We start from the raw sequence: 16,504 nt of genomic DNA, 5'->3' as shown, positions 1-16,504 counted from the left end.
AACCCAACAATTGTAGTTTACATACAGTGTAAATCAGGTTGACCTCAGTCAACATCTTATTTAAAGGAAGACATACATCACACGTAGTAATAAAGTACAAGAAAGATCATTGACATTTCGGACCTTAAGCAAAGAGTGGAGATTTAAGAGTAATAATACATTTTGTTGAATGATGTTTTAATTTAGTATAAAAGTGGGTTACATTTTTGTAAAACACTCATTTGACTTGCCACATAAATAAAGATGTTTGTATGTTTGTAATTTTACATATTAAAGCAAACGGTTATGATAATGCAAGCTGCGTATCATGTTCGGTAACACAAGTTGGAAAACATAGAATTTAGCTGAAGAATTAATTGCCCTCTTATGCATAAATAAAATGGGTCGTATCTCGATTACATGTTTAAAAGAAAAACACAATCCGATTTAAAATGAACCTACTTGCCGATGGTATTTTATTACAACCCCACAAGGAACAAATATTACACTTTGTAGTCATCGTAATATTGTCCCCAAGAATATTTTACTGGCATGGATTATTTCGTTTTGGGGGCTCAATTGATTGACATGTGTTACACGATTCAATCACTCTTTCAGAAAAAGATCTTTAAAGAACATTTTGTTATGATGGCTATAAACTGTAACAGGGACTTAAGGGGTTAAGCAAGATTTTGTTGTCAGACAGCTTGACTGCTAATTAGTGAGATCTTGGCCAATTCTTTCTAGAGTTTGAAAATGTGATCTCATTCATGGGCTGATCTTATGGAATTGAAAACTCGTCATGAGACCAGTGACTCAACAACAATAGATATGGCGACTACTTTTGGCCCTGGAAGTCATATGTTTTTATAAAAAAACGAAAACATCTTATTTTTATTATCAATAGAATCTGTAACAAATTATCTGTGCCTAGATATTTCTATTTAACGGCAAATTACTTTTAGCAGTGTTTTGTAATGACATTATCATTTAGTATTCTTCGTTTCATGTACCGGTATTTCATATTATATATAAAAATAGTAATCAAAGCTGGTTTCATTGATAATGGAACTGAATCAAACGTTGTAACACTGAAACTCTTGCAAACAAATGTCTGCCAATAAGAAAAAACTAAACTAAATTAAGATTTTCCCTTTTGTCATTATATGACTTGTATTAAAGAAGGGAACAAAAATTAAAGACAATCATTTGCATTTCTTTGAAGGGGATCGCCTCAAACTAAACGTATAGCTTTCTAAATTCAACTGATGAGAATTCTAGGTTTGGAATACATCACCCCCCAAGCGTTACAACTTGGCTTTCTATTTTGGAATGGCTTATAGTTCTACCACTGATTTGGAAGGCCAACGTAAAACCAAAGCTTGATGCAGGTTGCCAATTATTTCTCAAAGCAGTGATGGCCTATTAGAAGCTCTGTCACTGGATGCATAAAAATGGACCACCGGTGCCGAAACTTGGAAGGAAAAAAATGGTGGTAAGACCTCTGAGAGGTACAAGAACCATAGGGTTTGGTGCATCGTGTGCCAATTTCTATATGGAATGCCACATCAAAAAGAAATTTAAAATCATTTTCTTACATTCTTTTTGAGTCATTTTCTGGGCTTAAACATTAAGAAGAGTTGTCTTTTAGCATGAGAAACTTTTATGGTAAATAACTTGTAGTTCTGGCTTTAGACAGATAAGGCTGGAAAAAATGTTAACTGTTTTGGAGGTCTGCTGTGGCCTCAATTTATTATAAAGCAGATTGGGCAATTTGCAAGGGTAACTGCTTTTTTTTTATTATTTAGAAGTGCCATGGAATTTGGACAGATTAGCTGCACATGTGTTTGTTTCCTATATCTTACAGCAACCAATGACAAAGTCTTAAATTTCAGGCACATTTGCTTTCAGGCATGGGCCTATTTCTCTATGGGCAACGTGGGAACTTAAATTTAGGTCCTGCTGACTGTGCAGTCACTACATACTGGCACCAACCGTATATAGGAAGAAAAACAAAACAAAAAAATCTTTCCTTTTCAAAATGGGCTTTAGCTTAGACTCCAACAGACCAAGGCTGGTTTTCAGAATACCCTATATGCTTGTATTATAATGCTGCTAAAGAGTCAATAGCAGGATACAGATTTTTATGAAAAACAGAACTTGTGTCCTAAAACCTAGTGCAATCTGTGGCCTTTACAAACCCAGTTGGCTTTTCACTTATATGTTGCATTCTACAGCAAAGTAATGACGGAGGGAAAAAAAGAACTTGACATGCATGAGCAGATTCACCTCGTTTAGTGGATTTACTGGTTTTTGACACCATACAGGCAGCTTTCCTGTCACTTCACTCGTCACACTGAATGAAATGGTTACACGAGAACATAAATGGAAGGAGGCGGCTAAGCAGAGACTTCCTCATTGTCATGATATCATACACGCAGCAGTTTGAAAACAGAGTTCCAGATCTATGGCCAACGCATTTCACGGACACCCAGAAGTTCAAACATTTTAGCACTTGTTTCAAACAAACCAACCACAGTATTTTAAACTACATATTAAAAAGTGCAATTACAGGAGAAAAACAAAAAAACACAAAAAAAAATTAAATTCTATAAAAATGAAATTAAAAAACAAAAAAACACTACATTATTAAAATTCATATACAAAATGCTGCATGTTAACAAAACAAAAACAAACAAAAAAGTCTTCACAGGCGAGTAGACATTTATCCTCAGGAGGGATGAAACTTGTTTTAGTAAACTAGGTGCTTTGTGGTAAACATAAATTAAGGATGGCCTTTCTTTCCTTACTGGTCTATCACATAAGACCTTGTACTGCCTTACAAGGACATCTGGAGGCATCCAGCAAAATCTCTGTGCCTATTCTAAGGAATCTCAATGGACTCTTCATTATACTTTGTAGTTTTGATGGTACCAACGAATGGAAAAATATGGCAATGCCTTCAACAGCCTGGTTATTTGAGAGGTAAAGTGGGGAAACTCACATCCTTCATTGGAATGACTGATCATAGTACTCACATCCACTGTAGGGTTGACTGAACTCCCAGCCACTGTCAGGTTAAATGTAGAACTCACAATCTCGGTGAGGATTGATTGATAGAAGACCACTGTTGCCATATGCAAGTACTACTTACTGAACATGATGATAGGCTGTGTCTTTTCGGCATTGTTAATGTTAACAGAAAGACGCATTCACTCTTGACTGATGACTTTAACCCTGAAAACACATCATCAGGTAGGCGAACCCCTACGCCATTTTCTGTTCCTAAAAATACACTAGCAGGTTACGGACACTGATCCATATTTTTCTTGAATTTAAAACAGACCCAACACAGGTCCAAAAAAAAAAAAAAAAAAAAGCAAAAAGAAAAGTTGATTGAGTCCACTATTTGTCTCGACTGTGGCATATTCACATTCACACAGATAACATGATGCCCTCTTGTGAGAGCATACAACTCCCTACATACGAGTCCTCGTATCTCGTCCAGTTTTTAAAACAGGCATTGATAAAAATAGTGAAGAATGCAGTACCACATGTAGCCGGACAAGAACGCCAGCAACTGTATTAGAAAGAGCCATGAGTTGTTAAGGGTCATCTCCTTTGAGACAGCTTTTTTTTGGCCTGGCAGGGGTGGAAAAGTTCCTGAAAAAGAACAAACCGGTATTAGGTATTTGTAAAACAGGGCAATGTTTTTCCAGAATGGACTTTACATTTAAAGTCTGCGTAGAAGCAAAAATACATTGTGTTCACATGAATACACACATTTAAACTGCAACTCTTACGTGCAGTCCAATATAAAATTATACAAGCATCATAACTGTAGCTATATACTTGACTGGGAAGAACTCGCTATATACTTGACTGGGAATAAAATGTTAAACACAAATAAGGGGTTAACTTTAATGTGGAGTGTCCTTTTGAAATCGCAAATATGATATGAGGGACTATCCAAGAGGTCTAGTGCACCCTTTAAAAATCTAGACAAAAAGGGAATGTTTGGTTATGATGGCAGGGGTAGGCAACGTTATGGGCATCAACCCGGTTTTGCCAGCCTTATGGGAGATCTAGTCCACAACATGTGGAGTTCCGACGGTTGGCTACCTCCGCCAAATGTTTTCTAATATTGAAAGTGTAATTTAGTGTATTTACCAACCAATATTTCATTTAAAAAAAAACAAAAAAAAACGCCCAGCTACAAACTAATACAGAAAGTGTAAAATGTAAAGCCTTTGAGGTTTTTTTTTTTTAAATATTCCTATGCTCTTTACCTGTTTCATAAAAATGTGACAAAAGCGTTTCTTTTTCAACAAACCGCTGGTATAACCAATCTGTCAGAGCCTCTGTCTCCATCGGAACATCTTTGATAGGATAGATTCTGTATGGAGAAATAGATCAAATCACTGGAGAAAGAGCTTCATATAATAAGACTTAATAGGAATCACTAGCAGACAATAAAAACCAATTGTACACATTGAAGCCTATACTCAATTGCCAATCTTACCTTAGGCTGGGTTTATTAGGCTTACCTTACTGCTGATAAGAGTCAAACATTCACAGTACTTTACTGGTACCCGATCAGTACAATTCCAATATGTGAAAGCAGTGGTTCTGAAGCCTCCTGAACAACATGTTCACCCACAAACTATGTACCAACATTTGTAGACATGTTCGGTAATACAGGGCATTTAGTCCCTATCAAGCACTTGTTACAAAATACTACATGGCATTCAATGCAAACTGTTTGCAGACTTTATGAACTGGACACATTAAAGCAGCAGTCTCAAACTATTTAATTGGAGGCACTGGCCAAGTTGTCTTCTCCCATGGAAATCTCAGATCCGTACTTCCCAAGTCAACAGCCCAACGCGCAGATTCATACTTCCCAAGCACACACCCATACACGCAGATCTTTACTTCCAGACACTCCCAAGCAGCGAGCGCATACACAGATCCGTACATCCCAAGCACACACAGAGCTTTACTCCCAATTTTTGAAAGGTGTCCACTGACTGACCAGACAGCCTGGTAATCTGTGTATATAGAGAACAGAGGAGTATAGCCGATAATCTACAGAAAGAAAAATACAATAGTATAATACTGTAAATGAGCGATAAGACTGCGCCAATATCAATAGAACTCACAAGATGTAGAAAGTACGATCGCCTTGGGGTGCTTCCCCTTAGATGTATGGGGGGTATATACAGAACTCCCTCCCAGCTGGTTGGTGTAGTAGCCACAATATGGAAGTCCGGACTCAGGAAGTGATCTACATCTACATCTTGTGAGTTATATTGATATTGGCGCAGTCTTATTGCGCATTTACAGTATTAGACTATTGTATTGTTTCTCTTTCTGAAGATTATCAGCTATACTCCTCTGCTATCTATAAGGGAAAAGGTCTGGAACGTCACAAGAGGAAGCGGTCATATCTCTGCGACAAGTTATTTATTTTGTACCATTTATTTCGAGAGGTGTGGGCTTATACACACTTTGTGGTTTTGCTGCTACAGCCTGGTAATCTAGCTGCTGGTCTTTATCCCCATCTAGGCCCATAAAGTCTTTATGGAGATGGACACGGTCAGCAGGCCTGTTTGAGTAACCTGCATTTTGGAGACTGAAAGTAGGCAAATCCACAGAATTCTATATACAATAATTAAGGAGACATGCCCACATAGCTCCATATACAGAATTTAAATAGGCAGACCCAAACATACAATATACAATATTTACTAAGCCTCATTTTCATCCTCTTCAGCGTAAAAAAAATATATAAAAAAAATAACATGTTATTTTCTTGGCAGTGACTTACAATCATAGTAATGATTAGTACATAGTGCTGCTTTATCATGTGATTGAGCTTCAGAGACAAAATGCTCAGTCAATTAGATCATCAGCAAGCTTACTGCCAGGTGAAGGTCACTAAACAAGATATCAACCCACCTGCCAAAATGCCATTAACACTTATTTTAAAACAGAGCTTTGTTTTTATTTTTTTTGATAAGTGCAATGCAATCCTGTGAACCTCTAATGTGGAGCTCCTGCAGTTCATGGACTATCTAAAAACAGGATTTACCCTCTCTGCTGCCCCAATGGCAGTTTACTCAATGCACCCCATCACATATGAAGCGTGGTATCGGATTGGATGGATGAGACTAGTTTGGCGTGCGTGATTGGATGGATGCGACTAGTTTGGCGTGCGTGATTGGATAGAAGAGACATTTGTATGATAATTATGACTAGGTGGGTGGCTAGATCAGAGGTAGGCAACCTACGGCACTAGTGCCATGCACGGCACTCAAGGCTGCTAGAGACAAATAAGCTCTGGCCTATCAGGAGTCCCAGTAAAACTTCAGATATCTGCTAATCCGAAAAGGTGGTGAAGGACAATCCTCAATTTATGCATTGCAGCACGTAGAGGAAGTGATCTCAGATCACTTCCTCCCAGCACTTGTGAATAGGAATCCACACAGTAGTAGAGCAGCACGCAGTTGCTGTTGCAGCTCCTGTCTTTGACATGTACCTGGCCGGTCTGGACCCCACTGGAACCCAGGGAAGCCACCCAGACTGCTAGATATACACAGGAATGCAGAATCCTGCATTCCTGTGTAATCCCTCATACAAATAGTACGGACAGCCCACACACAAACATACTCATAATCTGCACAACACCACTAACAATCCACATACATGCACACAACCCCACATGCAGTCTCTCACATGCAATACCTCAAACAGCCCCCACACATACTACCAAGCACACAATGTGACATATCCATTCACACAATTCCACAAGCAGCCCCCATACACAACTCACATTCAAAAGTATCATACACAATACCATAAACTACTCATGAACATATACAATATAATAGCTAATATACGCAGGGCCGTCTTTAACGTGGGGCAAACTGGGCAGCTGCACCGTGAGCCCCGCTGGCCTCAACTATTTCTAACCCCCGGCCGGTAATCCGCACACTAAGGAGGCCCACCGGGTGGCCCGTGCACAAAAGGCCACCCGGTGGGCTTCTGTCAGCAGGGGCCCGGTGGCGCACTGAGGCGCTTTAACAGCGCAAGCGGGCCCCTTGCTTTTTGGCAACAGGCTGGGAGGAAGTGACGTCCGTGCATCACTTCCTCCCACAAAGAGAGGAGCGTGCGGGAAAGAAGAGTAGGCAGAGTGGAGGGGGGCTGGCCGAGAGATCCAGACCCCAACTCCCAACACCTTCAGCAGGAAAGGTAGGAAACTGGAGGGTGGGTTTAAAAGTGTAATTTTTGTGTGTGTCAGTATATATGTCTGTGTCAGTATGTCTGTCAGTGTGTGTGTTAGTATGTCTGTGTGTGTCGGAATATCTGATTGTGTCACTAGGTCAGGTGTGTGTGTCACCATGTCTGTGTCAGTATGTCTGTCTGTGTGTGTGTCAGTATATCTGTGTATGTGTCAGTATGTTTGTGTGTCAGTATGTCTGTGTGTGTGTGTGTGTGTGTGTTAGTATGTCTGTGTGTGTGTGTCAGTAAGTCTGTGTCAGTATATCTGTGTGTGTGTGTCAGTATGTCAGTATGTCTGTGTGTGTGTTTCAGTGTGTATATATCTCTGTGTGCGTGTATATGTGCATACATCTCAGCATTCACACACTAACACTACACACAAATACACCCCTACATTCAAATTTCAACACTACGTACAAACACATGTCTGTGTTACACACCAAAAGTATATGTAAATACACCCCTGCATTCAAAAACCAACACTACACAAATACATGCTTGCAGTCACGCCAACACCACATACAAACATATTTCATACAAAAACCTGTTTACATTCAAACACACAAAAAACGCTTAGTGCTAAGACTTGGAAACATGGGTAAATGGTAGAGCCCCAGCTGTCAATGCATTACTGGAGTTGCACGACAGATGGGGATCTACCTTTTAATCACTCGTGCAACAGGGAGACCCAAAAAAATTCTTGCACCTCTCTACTTTAGGTCCGCCACTGCGTTGAGGTGGAGGACGTGATTGCACGCCTGGGGAGGGGGGACAGGGTCCAGGGGGCCCCAAACAAATGCTTTGCCCAGGGTCCAGTCAATATTAAAGACGGCCCTGCATATACGCACAAATACAACGATACAAAGCAATTACAGTAAAAATAACACAAGCAGGATACGGCAGCATACACACCTCATTTAAAAAAAAAAATAGGACCGGCACGCTACGGGACATCACAATCCTATATCGGCACAGTGCTGCTAAAAGGTTGCCTACCCCTGGGCTAGATGGTGATAAGTGCAAGGTGGGTGGGAGTAGGTGACATATGTGGTCAAGTGTGTAAATGTGACCGGGTGAGTGGGTATGACTGGGTGCTTAGGGGAATATGATCAGTTATGGAGTATGTGGCTGGTTGGGTGGCTGAATGGCAATATATATGTAAAAGCAGATTTGTGTAGACTGTTAGTAAGTGCATGTTAATAATGGGTGTATTTCCATAGAGTGGTAATGTGTGAATTTAGTGGTGTGTTTTTAATAGAGTGCCAATGTGTGCATGCAGGAGGATATTTTTGTGACTTTTAGTGTCCAGGTATAGATATTGAGTGTGCATGTATAGGTGTGTGTGTGTGTGCGCAAGGGTTCCAATTCTCATCTGCTCCATTTTATCGCTGTCCACAACCCCCTAAAAATTTCTCTCTTCCCATAGCCATTTCTTTCTCCAATTGTTATTCTTTTTGTTCTCCCTTCATTCTCCCATCCCTCATGTGTTTCCTTTTTCTTTATCCATTAAAATACCTCCTCTTCTGTCCCCCTGCCCATGCAATTCACACTAGATCACACAGGGTTATGACACAGACGTCATCTCCACGAGCATTCCTAGAATTCCTTTGGCTACTGGGTGAAAGTCAGGACCTGCTGCTGTGGGTCCCATGCAAATTGGGGAAATAAAGTGCTATCCCCCCCTTGTCCGAGCACTCCTACTTTACCACCACCAATCCAGAGTTTGAGTAGTACCTTCCCACTCCCATGTGCCACACTTAGGCCACGGCCTCCGCAGCCTTATGGGAAATCAGGCTCTGTCTAACTCCTATCATATAAATTAATGACAGTGGTTGCTTGTTATTTACATCAGCTAGTGAGTGAGTGGATCAATTGCTAAAAGCAAAAAGACAGCAATAAACTGTGAGATACCAAAGACAATATGTAATAAAAAGCAGTTGCCAGGTAAGGTGTTCATGAATAATGTGCTTTTATAAACAATGCATCTTTCCAGGGATTTGTTTTTGGTTTTACACCTTCACAACCTCTTCAAAAATACTTATAACACTTATAATACCAGATCCGCATGTTGTGTGAAATAAAAAAAACAAATCCATCATTGCATAGTGTAAACCCAAGGAGAGCGTGGTTTATTATTATTAGTTTAACGATAAACGAAGGGAATACAAAATGTTTTAGATGCCACATCTTTGCACAGTAACATTCACAGCTGGTAAACTGATATATTCTACTAGATCTTGAAAATTGCAGAATCACCTTAAAAACCTGTAGACTGAGACCGTAAACCTTAGCTGAATAAGAACCAAAGCCCCCCGTCCGGTATGACAGCAAGCTCTACGGTATGAACAGCAGACATTTCAGATTTGTAGAGAAGTGTTTTGCTACCTTTTATGGAGAAGTAAAAGGTCCACAAAATAATAATTTTTAAGTACCATGGCCTCAAATTCCAAATGTAATGTGCAGACCCCGTTATTTATATACTGGAGAACAAGCCTGATTAAAAGGTAGTAAAGAAGATTTTTAAAATAAACATGACCATGTGAATATTGTGTATTGTATAAACACTGTATGTAGGGAGGATGTATGAACTATTAATCTGAAGTATAAAAGTCACAGAACTAAATTAGCCACAACAGTTACACACAGTGGAAACAGACACACTGATTTGACACACACTCACTTATTTGAAAACACACTGACAGACAAAATAAAATAAAAAATAATGTAAGTCCACCCACCCAGTCTACCTTTGGACCCCAGGGTCCAGTGTGGCTGCTGTCATCTTCACGCTCTTCCAGCCCTGCTCCCTTGCATTCTGTTTAGTGATGTCGGGCCGAAGTGACATAAGCTGGCTTCACCGCAGGGCACGCGAGGGAGCAGTGCTGTAAGAGCACAGACTTCAACCATCCCTCGCCACACACCTTCATTCCTCACTCAGGACACAGCACATTCAGACTGAATAGGCACCTGCCGTCTGAGTAAGCAGGTGCCTACTCTGCGTTAGCGCACAGCCAGCTCCTGGCGTACCGCTTCTTGTTGTGAGGGTGCGCGTACCACAGGTTGAAAACCTGTGCTGTAAAATACACAATGCACTATTATTTGTTGCAGGCTAAAAAATAGAAACCTTAAACTGTACCCAACATCTAGGAGGAGCAATAGAACAAAGGACAATTTAGAGATTTCATGCAATGTTATGTAAAAATGGGACAATATGTGGCCCCTAATTTACACTTGCAATTCCATAATTATATAATAGCAATTTCCAGTTAATGGTGATTGGGCAAAAGTATGATGGCACCTACGAGACATTATTGAAAATGCAGAGGGTTGGCATCCTAATTGTTCCATTCATGTAAATAAAAGATAAGGAATTGGCTGGAGAGGCTTAGAAAATTCATGAAGGTTTAAAAGTGGACTTTTTTTTTTTTTTTTTAACATGGCATTTACTAAATGGCCTTAATAATGCATTAACTACATTATATATAAACCTTTAAGATTTTACACATATGTGCCTTAGGCATACAATAAAAAGAAAGGCAGCGGTGTGCAATTTTCTCTCACATACAATGTCTAGTGTAATACTGTGTAATATGCACCGTCTGACAAAGTGGATGACGTGGGAACTGTGTGCAAACAGGAAGCAAACTAGGTAAATCTAAAAATCTGTTCGTTTTCAGCCAATTTAGATAGGACAATGTAAACACTGCATTTTGCCACAAAGGGAGTTCTTCAACCATGCAGTTTGTGAATGGAAGGTGTGCTTTAAAGGGAAATTAATCAGAAAAATCAATAAACTTTGCTGTAGTCGCTTGAGGGCATAAAGTGTTCCTTTTCCTGCACAAGGCAAAACAAACATTTGGCTTAAAACAAGCCTCTATTGGCCATCAAGACAGAGTGCTATTGGAGCCGCGTCCTACTTACAATTTTCAATGTTTTAATGATTTTTTTCAATGTCTTTTCCATTAATCAGAAGGGACGGTTCCCATTTAATTCTATTTAAAAATGACATTTACACTATCTGGTGGGGAAATAAATAGATCACTGTAACTTGTGATAAAAAGTGATTAATCCATTTTTGGATTAATATTGGGCATAAAATGGGCAATTTAAACCTATTACAATAAAGTGAGCTCATATGCAAAGAAGTTATGTTCTACTTTTTTAGTTCATTTTACTACATAGATAGAAGATCTGCAAAAATAAATAAAATATGCTTGAATGTATAATTTCTCTAATACGTTTATTTTAATAGTTACTTTTGTTAACATTAATAAGAATTAATAGGACTGATGAGATAGGATGTCAAATATAACACTGCTTAGGATGACAGAGACATTGTTCCCACTGGCTAGGACATCAATTCACCAGCAATAAGAACCAAGACTCCTTTTTCCTGGTGGTACCATATTCCAGGAAGGGGAGGCATGCAATCATAACACAACAAAAACACAGAAAAGTATGGATGTAGGTCTCTTACCTGTAATATACATGTGTGACTGTAGGTTGTTTGTAGCCTAGAATCCATGTCTGGATGTCCATTGGATCCGCGTTTGGATAGCCAATCGTAGTATCTATGACCCACTGCAAACCTTTGGGCTTTCGATCTTAATCAAAGAAAAAACCAAAACTAAATATTTATAAAATACTGTAATTCAGGTTTTTGATTTACTTCTATCGATTTTATAGGATTCATCCATTTTTTTTTTTACGGTGTATAATGTAATTTATATCGTTTTAGGCATTACTGGAAATTGAACACACAAAAAGTGTTTGGTCCATGCAACGATTGGCGCTCTACTCGTAAGAGTAACAAAATACAGTTTTACGGTCTGAATAGGCAAACAAATATCCAGACTCAAAGACTTAAGACAGTATATACACATTTACTACCTCATAATTAGCAAAGTACTCAAAGCCTTTGTATAATATTTCTCTTTAATGAGAAACTCACACTTCAGGGACTAGAACTAAACGTTAGTATAAAAGCAGATAATGATTCAATGGTTATGGCTACACTATGCAACGGTTTACCTTCTGCCCCAGGTCTGATTTGTCATCTACACAGCAATGGCATTACAAGTCTGCCTGGGGCGGGGCGGGGCACGGCACGGCACTAGTACAATGCCAGCACACAGTGACCTACTCCCCTCTGACAATAAGTAGGTAGCTCGTCCCATATCACCTAGTACAGGGGTAGGCAACATTCATCACTCCAGTTATTGTGAACTACATCCCACTACAACTTCTGGAGTGCCAAAGGCCCGTGTCTGACCTAGGCAATGGCTGACTGTGAGTTGTCCTGGGACCATTACATGAAAAGCCTAGGCAGGATCCACACAGTGTGTGGATATATTAATGTTCTTGTGCGTGAAACAAAGCCTCCTGTGAGGATCTCCTTTGAATCCCTTTCTTCCGTATTCCACTTCCTTCTTCCAATTTCTGTCTAACAAAGGAACAATGAAAAATAAAAAAAATAAAATATATATATATATATATATATATACACACACACACACACACACACACACACACCTCCTTTACTTAAAGTATTGAAACATAAAATCTTGAAAGTAGAAACAAGACACTGCAATAAGCTCAAATACTTAACATGCTGACCCAAAACAACAACAAAAAATAAAACAGATCTTCCTGATACCTGCTTTTACTAACCATTAACAGTAAACAGAACAACATGGGTACGTGATCCCACAGGGAGTGTACGCCATTGGGATGGCCAGTGTCTCCTCTGTTGTGGCTCAAAGATAATGATTGCTTGCAATACTGTGCAGTAGATGCAGCCTGTAACCAGTTTTTCTAGTTGTATAGCCAACAGATAGTGGTGTCTCCAAGATTCATACTTAGGAGGCACATATAAAACGTGTGTGTATACACACACACACACACACACACACACCTCGACAATCCTTCGGGTACTGGGGAGGTCATGAGATTAGAGGCATCTCTCTTGGAGCTCAAACACTTACACAGACTGAACCCCCCCCTGAATTTTATAATATATATATATACACACACACACACACTATTTTTTCTAAATTTAATTGTTCCAATTGATTGCAATTCAGATCCGGACGAAAAAATCTCAAAATGATCAATAATTTGTTCTACCATCTGTTCGGGAATAGGGGCATCAATGTCACTTAGGTGGAATTTTTGTGAAAAAGGCTAAAAGGGTGGAAAAGGAGAATAGATCATTAATATAATTAATAGAACCAACGGACCAGTAATTTATATCCAAATTAGGCATTTTTCATTTTAAAGCGGATAAAGGAGTTGCCCTACACCAAGTTACCCTTTGTAAAGGGTATTCCAAGCTTTGATGGAAGTCTTGGTTGATAGATACATATCGGTCATCCCTTTGCACAGAGATGGTAGCAGACAGAAAATATCTTTAATTGAATAAGGTGAAGCTTGCTTCCTTCTCAAGCTAAAGAGGGCGATCACTAGCCAAGTTAAATTTTAAAGCCATCGCAGCATTGGTATAATAGAATTGAGTAAAGTCAAGCAAGCCTACGCCCCCACAGTTATTACGTTTTTGTAATATGGTAATTTAATTCTGGCAGGTTTTTTGTTCCAGAGAAGAGACGAGAGGGATTGAAAGTGGGATGGCTCTAAGACAATATAAAATGTATGGAAGGAGAGTCATTTTGGTCAAATTGACCCTACCTAACCAAAACAATTCAAAACCTCACCACCTCTCTAGAGATTGTTCCTAAGATCAGATCAGACCATCCCCAAAATATAAGAATGCATCTTGGACAGTTTCTTGCATAGGTTTATGCCCAAATAAGAAATATAGGAGTCTCTACAATCAAAGTTGAACCTACTCTTGAAAATATTTATTTCGTACCAAGGTATGAAAGGAAAAAAAAAAGGAAGCACTTGAGTTTTGGCAGTATTTATTTTATAGAATTAGATTTCGCCAACTTCTTGCAAGATCGACAAGAGATAACACGAGGTCGTCTGCAAATTAGCCCATTTTATGTTCCTTGTCCCAATATACACAATACCTTCGATATTTGCTCTGTTATGAATCAATTCAGCCAAGGGCTCCATTGCCAGCACAAACAGGAGTGGCGACAACGGACCCCCCTGTCTCGTCCCATTAAACAGTGAGAAGTTTTCAGAGATATAACCAGTAGCAGATACTCTAGCAGTTGGTTGGCAATATAACGTGAATACAGCCCCAATAAAGGGTTCTGGGATGTGAAAGCTGGACAAAAAAAACTTCCCTAAGGTATCCCCAATGTATTCTATCGAATGTCTTCTCCGCTTTCAAAGAAAGGAGCAAAGAAGGTGTGCAAGACTTCCAAATAAGATAGCTCAAATTAATGAAACATCTAGTACCATCTGGAGCCTGACGGTTCATGACAAAACCGACCTTATATCTATCAATAAGAAACGGTAGAATCTTATTAAGACGGTTAACTTAAATTTTTTAGTAAATCTTTCAATCATTATTTATTAGTGAGAGCGGGCAAAAGTTAGAGCACACATTTGGTGTCTTGCCTGGCTAATGTAACTATTTGCGCACACAAAGCCTCCCTTGGCATTCTCCCTGTATTCCAATAATAATTAAATAAACGAGGTGTAAGAATACTAGAGAAGGACCTTTAATACGCCATAGTGAAACCATCAGGTCCTGGAGCTTTACCTAATAGAATTATGGCTCTAGTATCCATAATTTATTTGGAGGTAATGGGGGAATTTAGAGTTTCCAATCTTTCATTCGGCATTTTCTTGAAAGGAACCTTATCCAGAAAAGAGCATATCGAATCAGATGTGGGTTAAATAAAATAAAAAAAAACTTTGAAGGAGTCTTCCAGCAAGTTACATTTTTACCACTCTCCAAAAGCAGCAGTAAGTTAGGAGCTTGCCAAGATCGTTGCTGGTTTCATCAGGAGGGGAATCCCCATATCTTTTCCATGAAACATTTTCAAAGCTTGTTTCGAGCTACTTAAAAGTGTTGAACAAGTAGCCAAAATCGAAAACAGTCATCCTAGGACATTAATATTTAATCGTGACAGCTGGATGTGGTTTAATTTTGGCTCGGTGTTCTTCATTAAACAAACAGACAATAGAAACCCAAATATTTATATGGAAGCAACATTAAAACCTTTCCAGGACAAGAGTATGTGTTCAGTGAACATACCCGTCTAATTAGAATCTACTTCAGCAATAGCGATTACAGTGAAGGTTTGGGGATGCTGGTACAAACTGCAGTTATTACTGTATGAATGACGGGTGTACGTCACTTCATACACACTTCATAATTATTCCCAGTAATGACAGTCACCAACAACCAAACATCTATGCTCCTTAATGTTCCTTTATACCTCCCATACAAAACTTTCTATTCTAAGAAAATGGCTCACCTCCACATCTAAGCCCTGTATTACATAATCATAGGCAAGAGATAATAGCACCAGTAAATCTGGGATTTTCTACTCATTGTCTCACCGAGCCAGCAAACGGGAGCATTTCAGCTTGTAAATAGCAATGTTCCAAGTCTGACAAATGCACAAGAGGGTTAAAGCTTTGACAAGTAACTGGTTGATGGTTAGAGGTCAGTTGTAAACCCTTAAGTGTAACTGGGGGCATTTGATCTCCAGGATTTTATGAGGAAAAATAAATAGCCTTGTAGCTCATGGGCCAAGACAAGAAACATTCCTCTGAACACAGAGCGCAGTTACAAATATTAGATTGTATTAATAGTCAGGCAACAGCATTAGAATTTGAGTTTCAATGCAAGCGTAAGCAGCTTTTGGTCATCACATGGTATCTTGCAAAAGGCATCCTGCATGTACTATGAAGGTATGCCACATAACATTCCGCACACAGGCCTTTGATTATTTTCAATGTCAAGGGGCCACAAGGCGTAACGTTCTGAAGCGCTAAAGTGCCTAGAGTCGCCCTTAGGAGTTAAACATTCCAAACATTCGAGACATAGAACAGTCCTACATGGCATTTACATTGTGTTGAGGACAGCAAACAGTAATCCAAGATGCAATAAAGTTTAAATACAGACGTCAATAAATCTTTTGTTTTGTGAAAACCTGCTATTTGGCAGCCTGCCGTTCTTTCCATACTGGTCAAGACGGCAAAACACTGCTGCATTATACATTAGAGGGGGATCTGGCTCTCACACACAAAGATTTAACACCAAAGCCAAAAGCAGCCTTGTGCATTTTAGATTCAATGTTAAATGGCTCACACTCTGCAC

At 39.3% G+C, this 16,504-nt stretch overlaps 1 protein-coding gene across 1 annotated transcript in view; it reads right to left on the bottom strand.

Annotated features, from left to right (window-relative positions):
* Positions 1-2,626: 2,626 nt before the first annotated feature.
* LPGAT1 (lysophosphatidylglycerol acyltransferase 1) overlaps positions 2,627-16,504 on the bottom strand; it is a 77,947-nt gene continuing 64,069 nt past the window's right edge. Inside the window, exons 6-8 of the mRNA XM_063443871.1 lie at positions 11,741-11,867; positions 4,269-4,375; positions 2,627-3,642 (exon numbers count right to left, since the gene is read on the bottom strand). Coding sequence (XP_063299941.1) covers positions 3,491-3,642; positions 4,269-4,375; positions 11,741-11,867 — 386 coding nt within the window. The 3' untranslated portion in view covers positions 2,627-3,490. The remainder of the gene's footprint in view (positions 3,643-4,268; positions 4,376-11,740; positions 11,868-16,504) is intronic.

This window comes from Pelobates fuscus, chromosome 2 (assembly GCF_036172605.1).
Source record: "Pelobates fuscus isolate aPelFus1 chromosome 2, aPelFus1.pri, whole genome shotgun sequence".
In the NCBI taxonomy this organism is placed as follows: domain Eukaryota; kingdom Metazoa; phylum Chordata; class Amphibia; order Anura; family Pelobatidae; genus Pelobates; species Pelobates fuscus.
The sequence above is the reverse complement of the archived record's forward strand: the minus strand, read 5'-3'. Positions and strand labels throughout refer to the sequence as shown.